General features: G+C 44.2%; 1 protein-coding gene across 3 annotated transcripts in view; it reads left to right on the forward strand.

Annotated features, from left to right (window-relative positions):
* Positions 1-16,280, forward strand: part of LOC106636219 (uncharacterized) — an 81,281-nt gene that overhangs the window by 30,359 nt on the left and 34,642 nt on the right. For all 3 annotated transcript variants that reach the window (XM_089593783.1, XM_089593770.1, XM_089593776.1), the window contains exons 2-3: positions 78-450; positions 15,357-15,557. In XM_089593783.1, the coding sequence (XP_089449909.1) occupies positions 211-450; positions 15,357-15,557 (441 nt within the window). In that variant the 5' untranslated portion in view covers positions 78-210. The remainder of the gene's footprint in view (positions 1-77; positions 451-15,356; positions 15,558-16,280) is intronic.

Genomic DNA, 16,280 nt, shown 5'->3' on the forward strand with positions numbered 1-16,280 from the left:
ACATTAAAAAAAAAAAAAAAAAAAAAAGAAAAAAAAAGAAAAATGGAAAATTAACCCCTGTATCCTTTTGCTTGCAGATAAGAGGACGAGTGTAAAGACGAGGCCGAGAGTCGAGTGGACAGACACTCGATAGACGTAGAAGGAAGGTACGACGAAAACCTCCTCCCCGCCCCCCTTGTACCCCAAGACCGAGGAAGCGCAGCAGCGAAAATGGGCGCAGTGCAGAGCAGAAGGTCCGTGAACATAACAAAGACGCCGAAGAAGGAGGGCAGCCCGGCGGAGGGTGGCAACGCGACCAACTCGGCGGCGGAGAAGATCGAGAAGCTGGGGGTGATCGAGGAAGCGCCGGCGGCCGCCGCTGACGCCAAACCCACCACGAACGGGGTCGTCCCGCACACCGAAGCCACCGAGGACAAGGACGAGGCCTCCGAGAAGGACAATGACAAGGAGGTTAGCGGTTACCTTTTTTTTTTTTTTTTCTTTTCACTTTGTCCTCCTAATGGAATTTTAGTTTGACCATCCATGTACAGAGAACAATGAACGAATCAACACGATATTTCGTCCCTTTATCATATTTTTGCAATTATTGTAATGAGTGATGTATACGGCGGCGCATCTACCGATTCGTCCCTATTTTTTATGTACCCCTCGTGTCTCGATCGACATCATATTGGAGTCGAGTGGCGTTTCTTCCTCCAAGTAAGTGCTTGTACGCGCATTAAAATCATAAAGATGGTTAAACCGGCCACATCATCACGCTCATGGCTGGTCTCGTCCCACAGCCGTTCCAAGCCACTCGTCACAATCGCCATCTTCTCATATCCGAATCAAGCCTCTCTCTCTCGACTGACTCCCCCACGACAGACACATTATTATTATTATACATTACTTGGTAATGCTCAGTCGACGGCTTTGCTCTCGGACGTATGAATAGAGTATACATGTGTGCACAACACACGGAGGTCGTATACGCAATGTACGCACACATGTAGCACCGATGCTCCATCACGTGGGAAGAAAAAAACCGCGACAACGTCCCGTCTCGGCTCGTATACGGAAGCGCAGTGTACAACTCCGTTTCAATGGTAAACGCAGCTGGTGACGGCAACCGCGTGTATATACATCTCTCGACTGTTTTGCAATCCATAGTACTTGCAGCGGCCGATCGTTGCACCCGTACTACGTGCACCGGTCAGTGCAGCTTTTCTATAAACATATATAACTCGGACGATGGCTCGTTTATAAACAGCGCATTGCGGTTTCAACTAATTCGCACGATTGACTCGATCGCTTTACGTATATTATGTTGTTACGTATATTTGCACACAGCGAGAGCTCAACCAATAAAATTCGATGCACCACCGTCGTCTTTCTCCGAGGAAAATCACTCCGTGCACCGTTACAAGTCCCTCGATCTTCCCGTTGCGTCTGACGATGGAAACAACAACAAAAAAAAAGGTTGAAAATACCCACTCCTCCCCCGTACGAGCGAGTGTGTATATTGTCTCGAAAAGCTCCCTTTCTTTCCACCGATCGAGAACCAAAGGTATACTGCACGACAGGGAAAGGGGACCTGGGGGTGGTGGTGGTGTACGAAACTGGATATTTCCTCGATTGAGCAACCCCCCCGTTATACCGTGGCAGCTGTCACGCGCCTGCAGATAGCTATGTACTTATACACTCTCTTGTGCGTGCGTGTAACCTTTCGCTCGCTTGCCTCCTGTAGTATATATAATATATATATATTGGAGACGCCCTGCCTTCCTTTTCATTTCCGTTTCACGTCGCGTATAGTTGCACCTACGTATTTACGCAGTGTGTAGGCTGGTGGTGTAACGCACACCTGACGCGTTTGTCAATTTTATTACCTCCCCGAGTTTTATCGAGCGCCTGCGGATGTCATTTATTTTGCAACTAATGACAAAAAAAGGGGAGAGGGGGGGGGAAACTTTTCCACGCTGCATCGGACTACGACAACCTAGTTGAGATGGAAGATATTCTTTTCCCATATCTTCGAGCGATAAAATGTTATTTGCAAAACTAGCCGGTCTGTCGCCGATCCACTAAGTTATATGTATATTTTCGCTCGTGTGAACGAACGGCAATGAAAATTCATCGGGAGCATGACGAGCCCAACATTGTGTATTTATTGTTATTGTTTACCAACACAACACGGGACGCGTATATATACCCTCGAGCTTCTTCTTCTCCATCATTTGCATCTCGATTTGCATCATTTGCGAGTCGAAATTATCCGAAACGAGAGATCAGGCCTGTACTTATATGTACATCCTAAACGTACCAGGGAGAAGCTGGTAGGGAAAAAGTTTTATTTTTTTCCGTCCCCCGTGCAAGCGATTTTTTTTTCTTTGCCTCGGATAATATAAAAAATACATCCCGGTTATAATGATATTATGTATTACGCACAACGGAACGCGCGAGTACGTTTCACCGGACAGGTGCTACGGTAGCACATAACACACGAGAACAAGCCCTCCCTCCCGTTTTTAAGGACAGCGTCGGCTATATCGAGTTTCAACTCCTCTTTCTCCTCGCGTACGCACCTACATATATATATATATACGCAACGTTTTAAAAAAAATGAGCACTGGGGTGGGGAAGGTAAAGAATGCGCCGCGTATACAAATATAGGGAGAGAAAGAAAGGAGCGCCTGCACCTGCCTTTTCCTCCTTCTCCTCCTCAGTTGTTGTTGTTGTTGTTGTTGCTCTCCGTCTTTCGGGGGTATAAACGCCGGTGGTGGCACATGAGCCGACCAATGTGCCAACGGAGCCCCTCTTGCTCTCGACCTTGACGCTATATGCGTGAGCAAGGAAATCGCGAAACATATATACACCCCCAATCGTATACCAACCAACGGGGCTCTACACAATCAGCCCCCCCACCCCACCCTCTCTCGTCTATTACAAATTGCTCACAAACGACCTAATAGCAATACACATCCACCGCGGGTGGGTCGCCTCACATCTCTACACCACACACCCCAAAGCAACCAAAAGCCCAGTGGGCGCGTTTAGTACACGTGGTGGTTGTTAGGGGGGGTTCCCCTTAGCGCTCGTAAAACCATACCTAGCGGAGCTTTATGACCTTTGAAAAGTATATAGAATGAGGGGGATGTATCATAACTCGGAGTGGTTGTCGCCGGCGCTAGACGTTGTTGTGTCGTATACAATAGGCGCGATGGCGGTTACGGTTTATACACGCGCGCCCTGTCGAATCATCATCGGCCGTCGGGTGATTTAAGACCACCCCCCACTGGTGTTGCGGCGCTTTTTCGTCCGACCTTGTAGATTGTACACCTATGTGATATATATATGTGCCACTCTGCCCGAGAGAGGGGGAGTCCCTTTTTTTTTACGGGCTATGATGGACAAATGCATACGGAAAAGCGCCTGATGGTGTACCTATTCGGTCGAGTGGGATGGGTTTTTTTTACCCTCCTGTCGTCGGCTGTAAATTGTGGGTTAATTTTCAATGTAACGAGCGAGGACTTACATTATTTTTTTTAATTTTTTTTTTACTTTGGTATACACGGAGAAAATCTCAATTTCAACCTGTAAGGTTTTTTTTTTTTTTCCTCGTCAGGGCTCGTGAGAAAAATCATTAGTCTGTCCCACCGTATGGCCGTCCGTGTAGTTTATCCGCTTCGGTATAGTCGAGCATCGGTGTGTTTATGATTCAACGTGGCCGGTAACCGAGTCACTTTTCCGTATCTGGGCACACCTTAGTGGAACCGATGATATGCTAGCGGTTAACGCCGACTCACCTATCCGTGACTATACGCGTATATAGAGCCGCACGGCTGCGTTGCAGTGAAGCTGTAAGTTGAAAGTATACAAAGCGATTGGTTTTTTTTTTTCAGGGTTCGGACAAAAAAAAAACAGCGAGAGGGGAGGATTGATAATTTTACTTGTGCACGAGAGGACGTGTGTATACAAGAGCGAGCGAAAACGAGATAATACGCTTACTTTGTGGTAACGGAGGTCGCTTGGTGCCGGTGATGCATCATCGCCATCACGAGTGATTCATTCGTGCTAGTCGCAAATCATATATTTATTTGTCAGTGGTCCTGCGTATCTCTAAAGAAAGAGTTGTTATATGCCGTGATTTTTTTGTGTTGCCCGTGGCGATGATAATATCGCGTAGAGCAGAGGCTGTTTGATTGAATAACGAAGAGGTTCATCGCGCTCGATGATGTATTGAAATAAATACGAGACGAGGAATTTTTATTGAGAGATCATCGGTCGGGTCGACGCGTCTACAATATGCAGTGGGAACTATCGGCGAGTTGTATTGAAAGAAATGTACGTTTGTTTGTGCCCGGTACTTCCTTTTTTTTTTTTCTAAATAATCTGTATACCAGAGTGCACGAGTGGAGATAAAATTATCGTAATAACAACGTAGACTTTTCGACGAACCGTGCAAATTGAAATGGGAAAAAAAGCCACGCACTGCATACAATTGCAGGGGAGAAAAAAATGTGAGGAGCAAACGGGGGGTGGGCAAGGGTCCAGCGTTTACGACTCGTCTATTTTTTGGCAAAGGAGCAAAAAAAAAAAGACGCGATAATTGCCCTCGCGCCCGAAAATTGGGATTTCTGTATGTTCCTTCCTCGTCCGTCGAGTGCAGCACACCGAGACTCATTAGCCGCACGAAGACGCGCGCGTTGTTATTTTCAATTCGGCCGTACAACTCAAAGTATTATATATTATACTTTTGCTCCGTTGTTTTTCTTTTTCCTTCCCCCGTATTTTTTGGCCAATCGGGGAAAGGCTCGCGTGACTCCGGGGTTGTAAAAAAAAAAAGAGCTAAATTCCGAGCACCCCGTGCTGGTCCTCCTTTTCTCACGATTATTGGGATGCGTTTCTCCATCCCTACCCCCGAAGGACCGATGGTGAGGTGTGTACACACACAATATCCGTCTGGAAACGAGGATAAAAGTTTCTCCGATTTTTTTTTCTCTCTTCCTTTGCTATTTTTTTTATTTTTTGTTCCGGCAGCGGTGAAACGTCAGCGATTCGCCTCGCAGCGCGCATTTCTGTCTTTCCTCCTCTGCATTGGCACACTCGCTCGTGGAAGCAAGCTACTCTTGCGCGACTCGTCCATTAGGTTCTGTTTGTCTTGGAAATTCGCGGGAAAATATGCACCGCTAATTGATCGTCGGGAAAACGCAAATAGAAAACTTACCGATGCCCAGACTTGGGCACAGCACTTTGATGACACTTTTTTTCTTTCTCGAACAAAGTGCATTCTCTTTGCTGGAAAAAAAATTTTTTATTTGTGATCACTCGTCGCGAATCACAATACAATTTACTGAGAAGACTGGGTTTTTCCATCAGATGGATATTACAGCTTATAATATTGTCAAGTATTTGAAATAAAACATTCAAATACTTTTACTCTTCTTTTTTTTTTTTGTAACTTGCTTATTATTTCAAACTGTGATGCATCGTTTCTGCTGCTGGGACATTTTTTCTTTTTATGCAACATTATTTTTTCAGTACAAATAATGCATTAAAATTTCGCAAAAAAAAAAAAATGTCAATACCATCCGTGCCCTCCCAATCTGCCAATGCGTATATTATTCGCTGTTCCATAGCAGGTATTCCTTCTGCGAAACGAGTAAAGTGCAAAGTTGCAAGCTAATGTACGTTTGATAGAATATACACCTCGAAAGATAAAACTCAGTAATTTCTCGCTCGTGAAGCTCATCATATATATGGTGTTTATGAAAACTCTCTCCGTCTTTGGCGCACGTAAAAGCCGCAGCAGATAAGACATTTTTTCAGCGTCTCCCATTTCATAAAAAAAATACGATAGCGCGTACGAAAAAATTCGTGACGCCAAACGCGCAGCTCTGAAACAATCAAACGCGTTTGAAAGAATTAAACACATACACATACCTGTATACTATCGAGCGACACGCACCGCGAGCCCGTGCTACATGTGTGTGTTCCCTATCTCGTATCTCTCTCGGCTCGTCGGCGACAAATTGCTTTGGACGCTCTGATATGTACTACATACACACACGCACAGCTCGAGGTGATTCGGAAGAATGGAATTTTCGTGTACCCATACAAGTACCCGCGTACCTAAACACTTTTTGTCCGCACTGCCCGTCACCGACCTGCGCGTCCTTCACGAGGGACTTTGCCACATAGCTTCACGGCTGTTGTGCGGGTATACAAGGTGCCGCGAGAGATTTTTTTTTTTTTTTTTTTTTGCTCCCAATGGAAAATAAAAAAAACCAACACAGCGCCGTAAAAAATTATTTCAGGAAACGAGAAAGAGCCACACACGCGCGTGTTCTTGAATTTCTTCCCTCCTGCCTATACGCACGTAAAGATCCTTATTAATCGCGCTCCTCACGAAACATACACCGATGATGGTTCTCGGAAAAGTGTCCCTTTCCTTTCGTTGGTAATTAACGCAGGACTTGTTCCTTAAATATTCCCTATTTAACATTGTCCCTTCACCGTGGTAATGCAAGGATTTCCGGATACGTACAAATTTTATTACGTGACTTTTTATACGTCACAATATTTTTCATTGTATAGCGACGCATCGTGATATGTATATATATGTTTGTAACGGTACAAAGATGACAATTACAACGATCTAACGATCCATTATTTATAAAACTAAATAATTATACACCACGTACATTGCAGAGCTATTGGCCCGTGCTCCAGTTAGCGTGTAAGTACTCAAAGGCAAGACCTGCCCACACATTACCCGCGTAAACTCTGATCGTTTCGCCCAAGTATATATCGGACGCAGAGCGTGTAGTACAGCCCCTCGAGCACCAGTGAATTTTCCGGCTCACGGATGCGCCGCTCGATGATGATAACGCGACGCGCACATCTGTCCCGGAGGCCTTCGAACCCTCCCCCTCGCGTCCTGTGTGTATACCGCGTCGAGGCGTAACGCCGGGAGTCCTGTATTGTACACTCCTCCTTTGCTTGCCTCCTTTCTCTCTCTCCGCTACCGTATACGGGAGCACCGGTGATTTATCTCTCGCGCGCGCTTGCACGTCCTCCTGCATCAGCGAGTCTACTCGGTTTCTAGAGAGAGAGCCAGCGTGCACTTTTAGGTTCAACTAGTTTACAGTACAGCAATGCAACACCGCGTCTTGAGTTTTTTTTTTTTTTTTTTTTTTTTGTTATTGTTTTGATAGTACACGTATATTTTCCTTTTGGCTTTGTTTTCGTGAAAGAACGTGCTCTTTTGTTGTTCAATTATCACCATCATTCCCGCGCTATCTTTCTCAAATTAAAACTCTCTCTCTCTCGTGTAATGTAAACATTTTTTTTTTGTGTTCATCCGCGGCAGAAATATCATGCGCGACTTGTACACAAGTAGACGTGTAGCGAGAAGTATCCAAACCTTTTTTGTTGCCACTCGTTCGCAATTATGCGCAAATGGACCCGTTGCCCTATGCGCGTGTAATTTACGATTAAATTTTTTTTGCCCCTCTTGTCTGCTTCTTAGTACCCACTTACTTACACGATGTATATACACACGCGGTACCGCGCGCGTGTACAAACAAATTGTGCCTTCTATTTTTGGATGCGCCGTGACGTCGACAGGAAGACGAGGAGGAAAGGTACACACACGAGAGGCATATAAAAAAAAAAAAAAGAACAAGGAGCAATGGGATGTAGGAGTGACGCGAATCGATTCGACGATCGATGAGCTATTTTATCACGAGACACGTACGAGTTTGTGAATTATACATCTCTGTAACTCTGACATCATGGGACGTGTTGATGTTTTACCTCGTATCTCAACTTGAAAAATAATAATATCAGATACCCCATGTACAGAAAAAAAAATTGATCTTCCATCGCGAGTATGTATCGTGCATTAGTACACACGATGGAATCAACATTCAACAAGAGCTTGCGATCGCAAAAAAAAAAGTTAGGTATACAATGGCGCTCCGCGTAGACAATAATTACACGATCGTACAAGCGCAAGGGGGTGAAGGGACTTTTATGGATTTCGCGAAATCGTACGCCAAAAACAACAACAACAAACAAACGCTTTCAGATACTGCAGGTGTGTATAATAGATACCTCCTTGTCTTCTTGACTCGCGGGAGTAGAGGCACTTGTGGAGGAGGCGAGGGCGCAGCGATGGGAGCGCAACAACGATTTATCGCGCTCCACTCGCGGGTGAATGGAATCAACATCCAAGTATGGTAACTCGGTTTTGCGCCAAAAAATCTTGTGTATACATATAAGCACGCAATTACATTTTGTGTAAAACGGTGAGAAACCGCTGATATGTACGATTGAATCGGCACCTTTATTTATTTATTTTTTTTTTTGAAAGATCGCAGCGTGTATAGTGTTGACAAAAAACACGATCTATCGGTTCGATCACCGATGCGCTCGACGTCGCCTATATGGTTCAACGTCCGTAGAGTCATTCTCTTTCACTCGGTCACGGCATAATGCGAGATACAGCTCGAGCACGAAAATAAAATAAATAAATCAAGAACGAAAAACTCTCCCCTTTTGAGGGAAGCCACTGGCTCTCCCTCCCGCCTGAAATCGGATATTTTCTCTCCACGGACTCGCTCTTTCGCGACCGCGAACTCGCGGGACACTTTGCGGTGGGGGATACTCTCCTCTCCCTTCCCTTCCCTCTTTTAAACTCTTTTTTTTGTCCGGAGGGAGTATTGCTCGCTGTCTTTTCTCTTTTTCTCGTGGGGCTCTGAACCGATTTTCGGTTTTTCGTGCTCGGTCGAATCGAGAGTACTGCACCCTATAAGAAGGTATATCCTCGATGAAAAAAAAAAAAAAAAAAAAAAAAAAAAACTAGTCATCAATAGTACCGAGCGCGTCTTGGCAAGCATCTAGACGTCGACGAACAAGTGATCAAGCAAAAAAAAAAAAAAAAAAAAAAAATCGGTTCAAGCGAGCTACCATCGTGTTTTCACCACCATCGGCTACATGTGGGTAATACATTATATACAGCAAAGTAAAAGTCAACAACAGCCAGTCTGATGTGGAGTCCCGAGGTATCGTATATCGCATTCAAACGTCAGTCCACAGTTGCTCGCTCTCTTTCTCCTGGCATGGCTCTTTGCAGTCGTCTTGCGGCTTATCCAGGTGCGCGCGTGCGGAAAAAAGCAAACCTCCTCCTCCCGAGGACGTAGGTATATACAAACACACACAGAGATCGCCGATCTCGCAGCTTTTGCTCGCTTGTTTTTTTTTTCTTTTTTCTTTTTTCCTTCCCCACTTTCTCGAACAAAGAGAGTGTCGGTGCAAACTTTGCGCTTTGTAGACGCTGCTCCGGAAAATCTATCGGTACTTAGAGGCGCTAATTAAACGACGTGCAGGTTATAGGTACCGCTGCACGATACCGATCCCCTTTTTCTTTCACACCGTAAGCTCTTTGGGTTGTAAAAAAAAAAACCACGCCCGTTGTGGTAAAAAAAAAAAAAACCTATCGACACTACTCCACCATTGTCTCCGCTCGCCTACTTTGCACCCTGTACCCTGAAGTAGGTAATACCTCCTCTCTCTCTCTCCGGAGCTAAATCGTAAAACTGTGTCGTATACCGTAAGCCAAAGTCGATGCTTCGGTGCATTATACGCTTGAGTGCCAGCCATTCTTCTCTCCTCGGCTCCTTTTTTTTACAACCAAGCGCAGGCTGGACAGATTCGACGCCACGCGGGCATCACTGATTGCGGGGATTGGGGAAAAAACGCTCCTGGAAAATTGAAGACGAATGATGAAGGTGGGGCGAGGAAAAGTGACGTAGGTATGCGTGTATATATCTTGATGATGAGAGAAACGAGAGCCTTGCATCAGAGGATCCTGGAGTATAGCTCCTCCCCTCTCTGTCTGAGTGACTTGGTCGTTAGCTTGGTATGGGCTGTTTTTCCTTTTCTTTTTTCACGGGGAGCTTCTTGGAGCGATGTTTTTATTTTTCTTTCTTAAGGCCAGGAGCCGACTCGAGCTGCTTCTTTGATTCCTTTTCATCCTGTATGTTTTCTTTCTTCTGTTGTTCCTGTGTTTTCCGTCTCGCGTTACATCTCATACGATGATACCATGCTCCCCATACGCGCTTGACTCCGATGCCTGTACTTTACGAAGACGTATGGTTATTTTCGATCGATGCCCGAAAACATAATATTGCTTCACGGGCGCTGTAATTGGGGAGCAGCTTTTTTCTCTCCTCTTACTAATTACTGCTATACTCTACGTTTTTGGGTTTAGTAGCCACAACCACTGTGCTTTTACCGAAGAGAAAGGTATACTATCTATGGATTATTATTATAAATAAAAACAAACGCATACTCGTGATTTGGAAATTTACCGCACGATTCCGCTTTGAAATTCTTCCTACCAATTGGCAATGACAATTACGTAAAGCCTTGGCTATCCAATTTTTTATCACTAGAAATTTCGATCGAACTTTGCTCACAACTTTCTTCCATCATCAGCTCACCGAAACCTTACATGCATCCCGATAATTTCTTGAAAATACGATTATAAATTCCACCCATGTATCGTATCGCGCGAAAACAAAGCCCTTCGTTACCCTATATAAGGTGTCCTACGCACGTGTTACCTAAATCAACGAATGGGCAACAGGAGAGACTCCGTAACCCAGCGGCACACAAAGTATAAGTAATACTACTTAACATCCAAGTGGTACACCGGGGGTGGCGACCAAACACAAAGGAAGAAAACCCACCCGCTTCATTAAAAGAACTGGGCTGCTGCTCATGTACACGTATACGTACTGTTGTCTGTTGTGTCTATGGAGCGAGGGAATGAAAAAAAAAAAAAAAAGAAACGTCGGCGTGTCTTCTTCATCATAAAACCTCGCATAAAACAATGACTCCGCTGCCGGTGCATCCAAATGCCTCCGGACCCGCCAACACGAAACGCCACCGTATCTTTTCATTCCTCTTCTGTACAAAATAAACACACACTCGCACAACAAATGTATAGAAGCAGCACTCTGCACGTGATGGCTGGTGGCTGTTGCCGCTAATTACATGTATTAGCGAGGCGTCGGCGGCGGTGGAGGTGCATATACGAGGTAATATACACTTTGGTAGGTATATCATAGCCATCGCAGATCACAGCACTGAAACGCGATACCCACAGCCTATAGGCGGTAATCTCCTGTAATACACGTGCGCGCGTGGACGACGACAAACACGTACACATGCATATACGTATAAAAGTATAGTAGGCGGACATCATCAAAGTGGTCTCGCGTCGCGCGTGCATATATTATATGCACTTACTTTACGGTAATTGATGCTCGGATTTGCTCGGGGTACCTCGGGTTGCACGGGTGATGTGTTTCGTATATACATATGTAGCTACACACTCGTTGTAGGGAGTTTTGGGATGGTGAATTTTTTTTTTTTTTTTTTTTTTTTTTGACGGTTTTAGTGCGTACAAGTGATAAAATTGTATAGTTGTGTGCCTTAACTATACATTGATAAAGGCGCCAATGTTGTATCCAACGAAGACGTTCGGATGATTGTTATCTACATACCATAGATCCATATGGGGATGAGAGTTTTGTCGCGAATATTATGTTCCCAATCGAGTCTACGCTGGAATTCAGCAAAAACAATGAGATGTGCATTCAGAAGAAAAAAAATAGCACATCGACCGTACATCCACCCAGTGTTACCATGCATTTTATTACTTGTACGCGAAACAAAACTCAGGTGCTCCAATATCCATCGGCAGCAGTACTGCACGTTCACAGTATACAAATATTCGCTAACAATTGACCAAAGTTCATGTCCGTTTATTCGCACTCGGAAACTTGCAAGTCTTGCTGGCTTGTATATATACGCAAGGGAAAGAGGATTGGTTAGCACAATAAAGAAAAAAGAATACGTACCAAAGAAGAAGAAGAAGAAGGGAAGCGGAAAAAACACTTGTCCTCCATCTCCTGGTTGTCGAGAAGTTGAGTCGGCGACGACAGCTATATGTATATTATATACGGACTCGTCGTCGTCGAGTTTGGTAAATTTATGAAGGAGCGAGAAAGTAGTTGGAGGACCATCGAGCACAAAGGCGCCAATCTCTCCTTCTCGTTCACAATACTCCTCGGCTTCCGTCTCTCTCTCTCTCGCTGCTTGTCCTTTTCAATTTAATCTCCTTAAGGCGTGTTTTTTCATTTCGCCGGGTACATACCGCTCGCGCCTCTCCCTCAAATTTCCCGGATTTTAATTTTGCTACTCCCACCGGCACTTGAATCCGGTCGGCTTTTTCGCTTCTTCCATGCATTGTCCGACAATTGCTTGTACATATACCTACAACCATTTTCCGGCATTCCCGAGATTCTTCATTTTAATTTGATACGACCAATCCAACGTTACTTGCTTAATAAATCGTCCTCCGAATTCATTTATTCATTCACTTGTTTTTGCGGCAGCCATTGAAATTATTTCAAAAATTATTTACGTATACCTTGAAGTAAGCATGTATACAATTGAATGTACATCAATCGAGAATATACGTGATTCAGTAAGAATAATCCTCATATTCGCTGTAATGAGTATTTTTAACGTTTTACTTTGCTCTGCCTATACAGAAAAGATAAAAAATAGTATATCTCAGCAGAGAGCCAATTGATCAGAATTCGTTTTTATTTTGGCTTCGCTCCAAAGTAGTTAATTTTTCAAAGATCAAAATCCTTGCGACTCGCCGCTCGAGATATCGAAAAAAAAAAAAGAGATGATCGTCAGTATTGTATGTACGTATTGCTTGCGCGAAAAGTGTACAAAGTTCTCAATTGCTCGAGGAATTTTAATACCCATACTCGAGGATCAAAGTCGATTGCCACGTTACATTGTGTGTACACAGCGCAGCCCTACACGTACGTACATAATGAAGAAAAAAAAAAAAAAAAAAAAAAGGATAAAAAGAGGAGGTCGTCCAATAATAAAATGTACTTGCCCCTCGAGGCCGCTCGCTCTCCTCGAGGCGACTGGCTCTTTGATATTGCAAAAATGTTTCGAAGCCTTCGCGAAACGGACGCTCCGTAGGGTATATACATACGCGAGGAGGAATGCCGCTCTCGAGTGTACATAACGAGTGACGGTGATGGTGATAATAATAATAATAATCCCCGCCGTCGCCGTCAATGACTCGAAATTGCTGTGGCGCACCGAAAAATTGCAGCCAGAGGTTAACGGCTCTACATGTGTGTTTGAATATACATGGTCGTCGCCACCACCACATGCGCATGTGTCTTATATTATGGACGCCGCGTCCGATTAATCGATGGGGGTTATCGCTCTCGGCCTTCTTTCATAAATTTCTCTCTTTCTCTCTCGCATGTATTTATCTTTCGCTCTTACTTCGTTACGTACTATCGCTGCCTTATCTTTATAGTGTACCCTACACTTTACATGCGCTTGCATTCTGTTGTTTTGATCTCGCATGTAATGCACCCCCGTGGGAAGCTTTCGAAGCTACGCTTATATTTTTGTCTTTTTCAAGTTTTCTTGATTTTTTTTGTTTGTTTGTTTGTTTGTTTTTTTTTTTTTTTGTTTTCGCAGTACTTGAAACGATGTTTCATCAGTAGAATCTTTCGCAAGAGGAAGTGAAACGAAAAATGGGGTGGGATTTTGGGGGCCTGTGAGCTGAGAGACATCGAAAGTAAAATTTACGTGAGAATTTTACAGTCGTTGCCAAAGAACTTTTACAAATGTTTGTAGTACAGCTCAGAGACTCTTGTAAGAGAAGTTATTTCGAAATGTTGTGTGAAAACATCGTACATAATAGGGAGCCTCTGTGTGCAAGTACATATAGCTTATAAATATATTTTTATTAAACACTTTCTCACGAAGGTCTCTTGGTATGATTACCATTTTACAAATGAACTAACACTGAAAATTATTTTCCTGTATGTCGGGTATTACATAAAAAAATAATCAGCAAAGGGATCGAGATAAGAATAAATGTCAAAGTCCCGACCTGCTTGGCCTATACCCATCCAAATTTAATACACAATAGCAGCTAAAGCTAATATCATTAACACATGGACTCGTAAGAAACGCTCAAACTAGTGTGGTTTGCAAAATCGCTACCCCATCCCAAACGGCAAAGTTGGCCCGTGCCTTTGCTCTCCTCGGTATTATCCATCAATCTGAGCAGGTTATCAAGAGACCCAAGCTAAATACCTCCACCTCCGGCAGAACCAATACACCTCCTGTACACCTACCGCGCGTATTTGTGCCGTGGCAGCTAAAACGCGCCCACGGCAATCATCTCCATACTCCTCGTCCCTCGTCTTGTTTGCCTGTGGATCCATCCAGCTCTTGTCCTTCCTTCCTCTTGCCGAGGTCCCCCGGCACGAGCTTCGGAGGAAACGAATTTCCGGCTGTCGTGATTGCCAAGGAAAACCAATCGCGGAAATGAGCTTCTCTTGTATACGTATATACATAAACACTCCTCAAATAGATCCTGTACAGATACGCGGAGGGGAGGGAGACATTTTTTTATCCAAAGCCTCGACCCCGTACTTTTCGTTACCCTCTTCTTCTTACTCCCTCCTGTTTGAGCTTGCGGGTGTTGTAAGTATAGATCGATCGATTTAATGTTCAATTTGGACGTTTGACGCGTCGAGTAAAAGGGGGGAAAAAAAAAACAAAGGATCCATTGGACGGACCGTTTACATTTTTTGTACGAAACATCATAACTGCATCGATCCGAAATTCAAGGGAACAAAGTTTTCTCGGAAGCAGACAACGGAGGGTCGGAAAATACAATGTCGCTCGACCGTGGCACACGCTGGCGTTGACGTATCGACACTTTAAGGGAGGTTGCATTGTCTTTTTTTCCCCCCCATGCAGCTCTTGTCCTTTATTTTGTTAATATAAGAAAAATGGGCGCAGAGACAAGTTAGTACTTATTTTTGTTGCTCGTTCAGGGAATAATGTATGACGAACACAACTGTTTGATTAAATCATGTTTCTTTTGTGCTATACTCTATAGGAGCATATTAAAAATGAACGAATGAATGAATTTATTATTATTATTATTATAAATAATCAGGGCACAACCGACCCACCAAAGGGGTATTCCCTTTGTAAAACAAAAATACTCGACACAAAAAAAGAATTTATCTTTTGCTCGCACGGCTATTTATATACTAATGGAAAAAAAACCATCCAATAGCAAAAAAAAAAAAAAAAAAGGGAAGGTATTTTATCAACTACACATGCTATACATATATGATATGAAATAAAATTGTACAACCCCGACAAAACCATCATCCACACACCCTCGTGTATATATATATGTAACGCTCGATCCTCATCGATTATCGTTGCAGAAGCCAGCCTCGGCCGAGGAAAAGAAGCCCGAGCAGGACGAGCCGGCGGCAGCGGCCACCACCACGGAAGCAGTAGCAGCGTCGCCGGAGGCTGCGTCCGCCGAGGCGACAACACCCAGCGATGCCTCCGGCGCGGCCAGCGCCACTACCACTCCCGCTCCGACACCAGACACCAAGGAAGCCAAAAAAAAGAAGGAAAAGGTACTTGCTCCTCTCCTCCTCCTCCTCTTGTATAGTCATATACACGCTCTACTGCGTATATATACGTCAACCATACCTATATATTTTATATATTTATATATACATGTACTCTTGCGTGTGCTGTATTATCTTGTTGTCTTTTTTTTTTTTTTTTTTTTTTTTTTTTTAACCACCACCTCGAATGGTGACGATGATGATGATGATGATGCTCCTTATTCGTGCAGTATAATGATAACAATATATAAACTGGTGTATACCGGCGCGTCGTCGGGCGCGTGGGTGCAGCAGCGACTCCTCTCTGCTCTTGGCGTCCGATCGATAAAACCTGCCTGCCTCCACCGCGACGCTTATACTTCGTGTCCTGGTGTCTCCTGCTCCCTCCCTTACTTTTATACTCACTCTCATTCGATTCGGTCACGTGAGCCAAGGAGTCAGACTCCACTGCTGTTTTTTCTCCTGCACGTCTATACCCTATGTATGTATATATGTATACACACTGTATACTGTCTATACTCTTGCATGTGCACGAGAAAAAAAATAATCAAGTTGGCCCGAGTGCACAACCTCTTTTCTCCTCCTCCTCCTTTGTCGCGACCTTTTTTTTTCAGGTTCAGTTGGGTGTGGTAGGTACAGCACAACGCAAGGGGGACGCTTTTTTCGAGATTTAATTTGAAACGCGGCCAATGACCTTTGGCTCGGTTTGTTGCTCTGTACGCGCAGTTT

The sequence above is a fragment of the Copidosoma floridanum genome, unplaced genomic scaffold (genome assembly GCF_036245765.1).
Source record: "Copidosoma floridanum isolate Cflo_tuat_1 unplaced genomic scaffold, Cflo_Japanese_pri ptg000001l, whole genome shotgun sequence".
Classification (NCBI taxonomy): Eukaryota; Metazoa; Arthropoda; class Insecta; order Hymenoptera; family Encyrtidae; genus Copidosoma; species Copidosoma floridanum.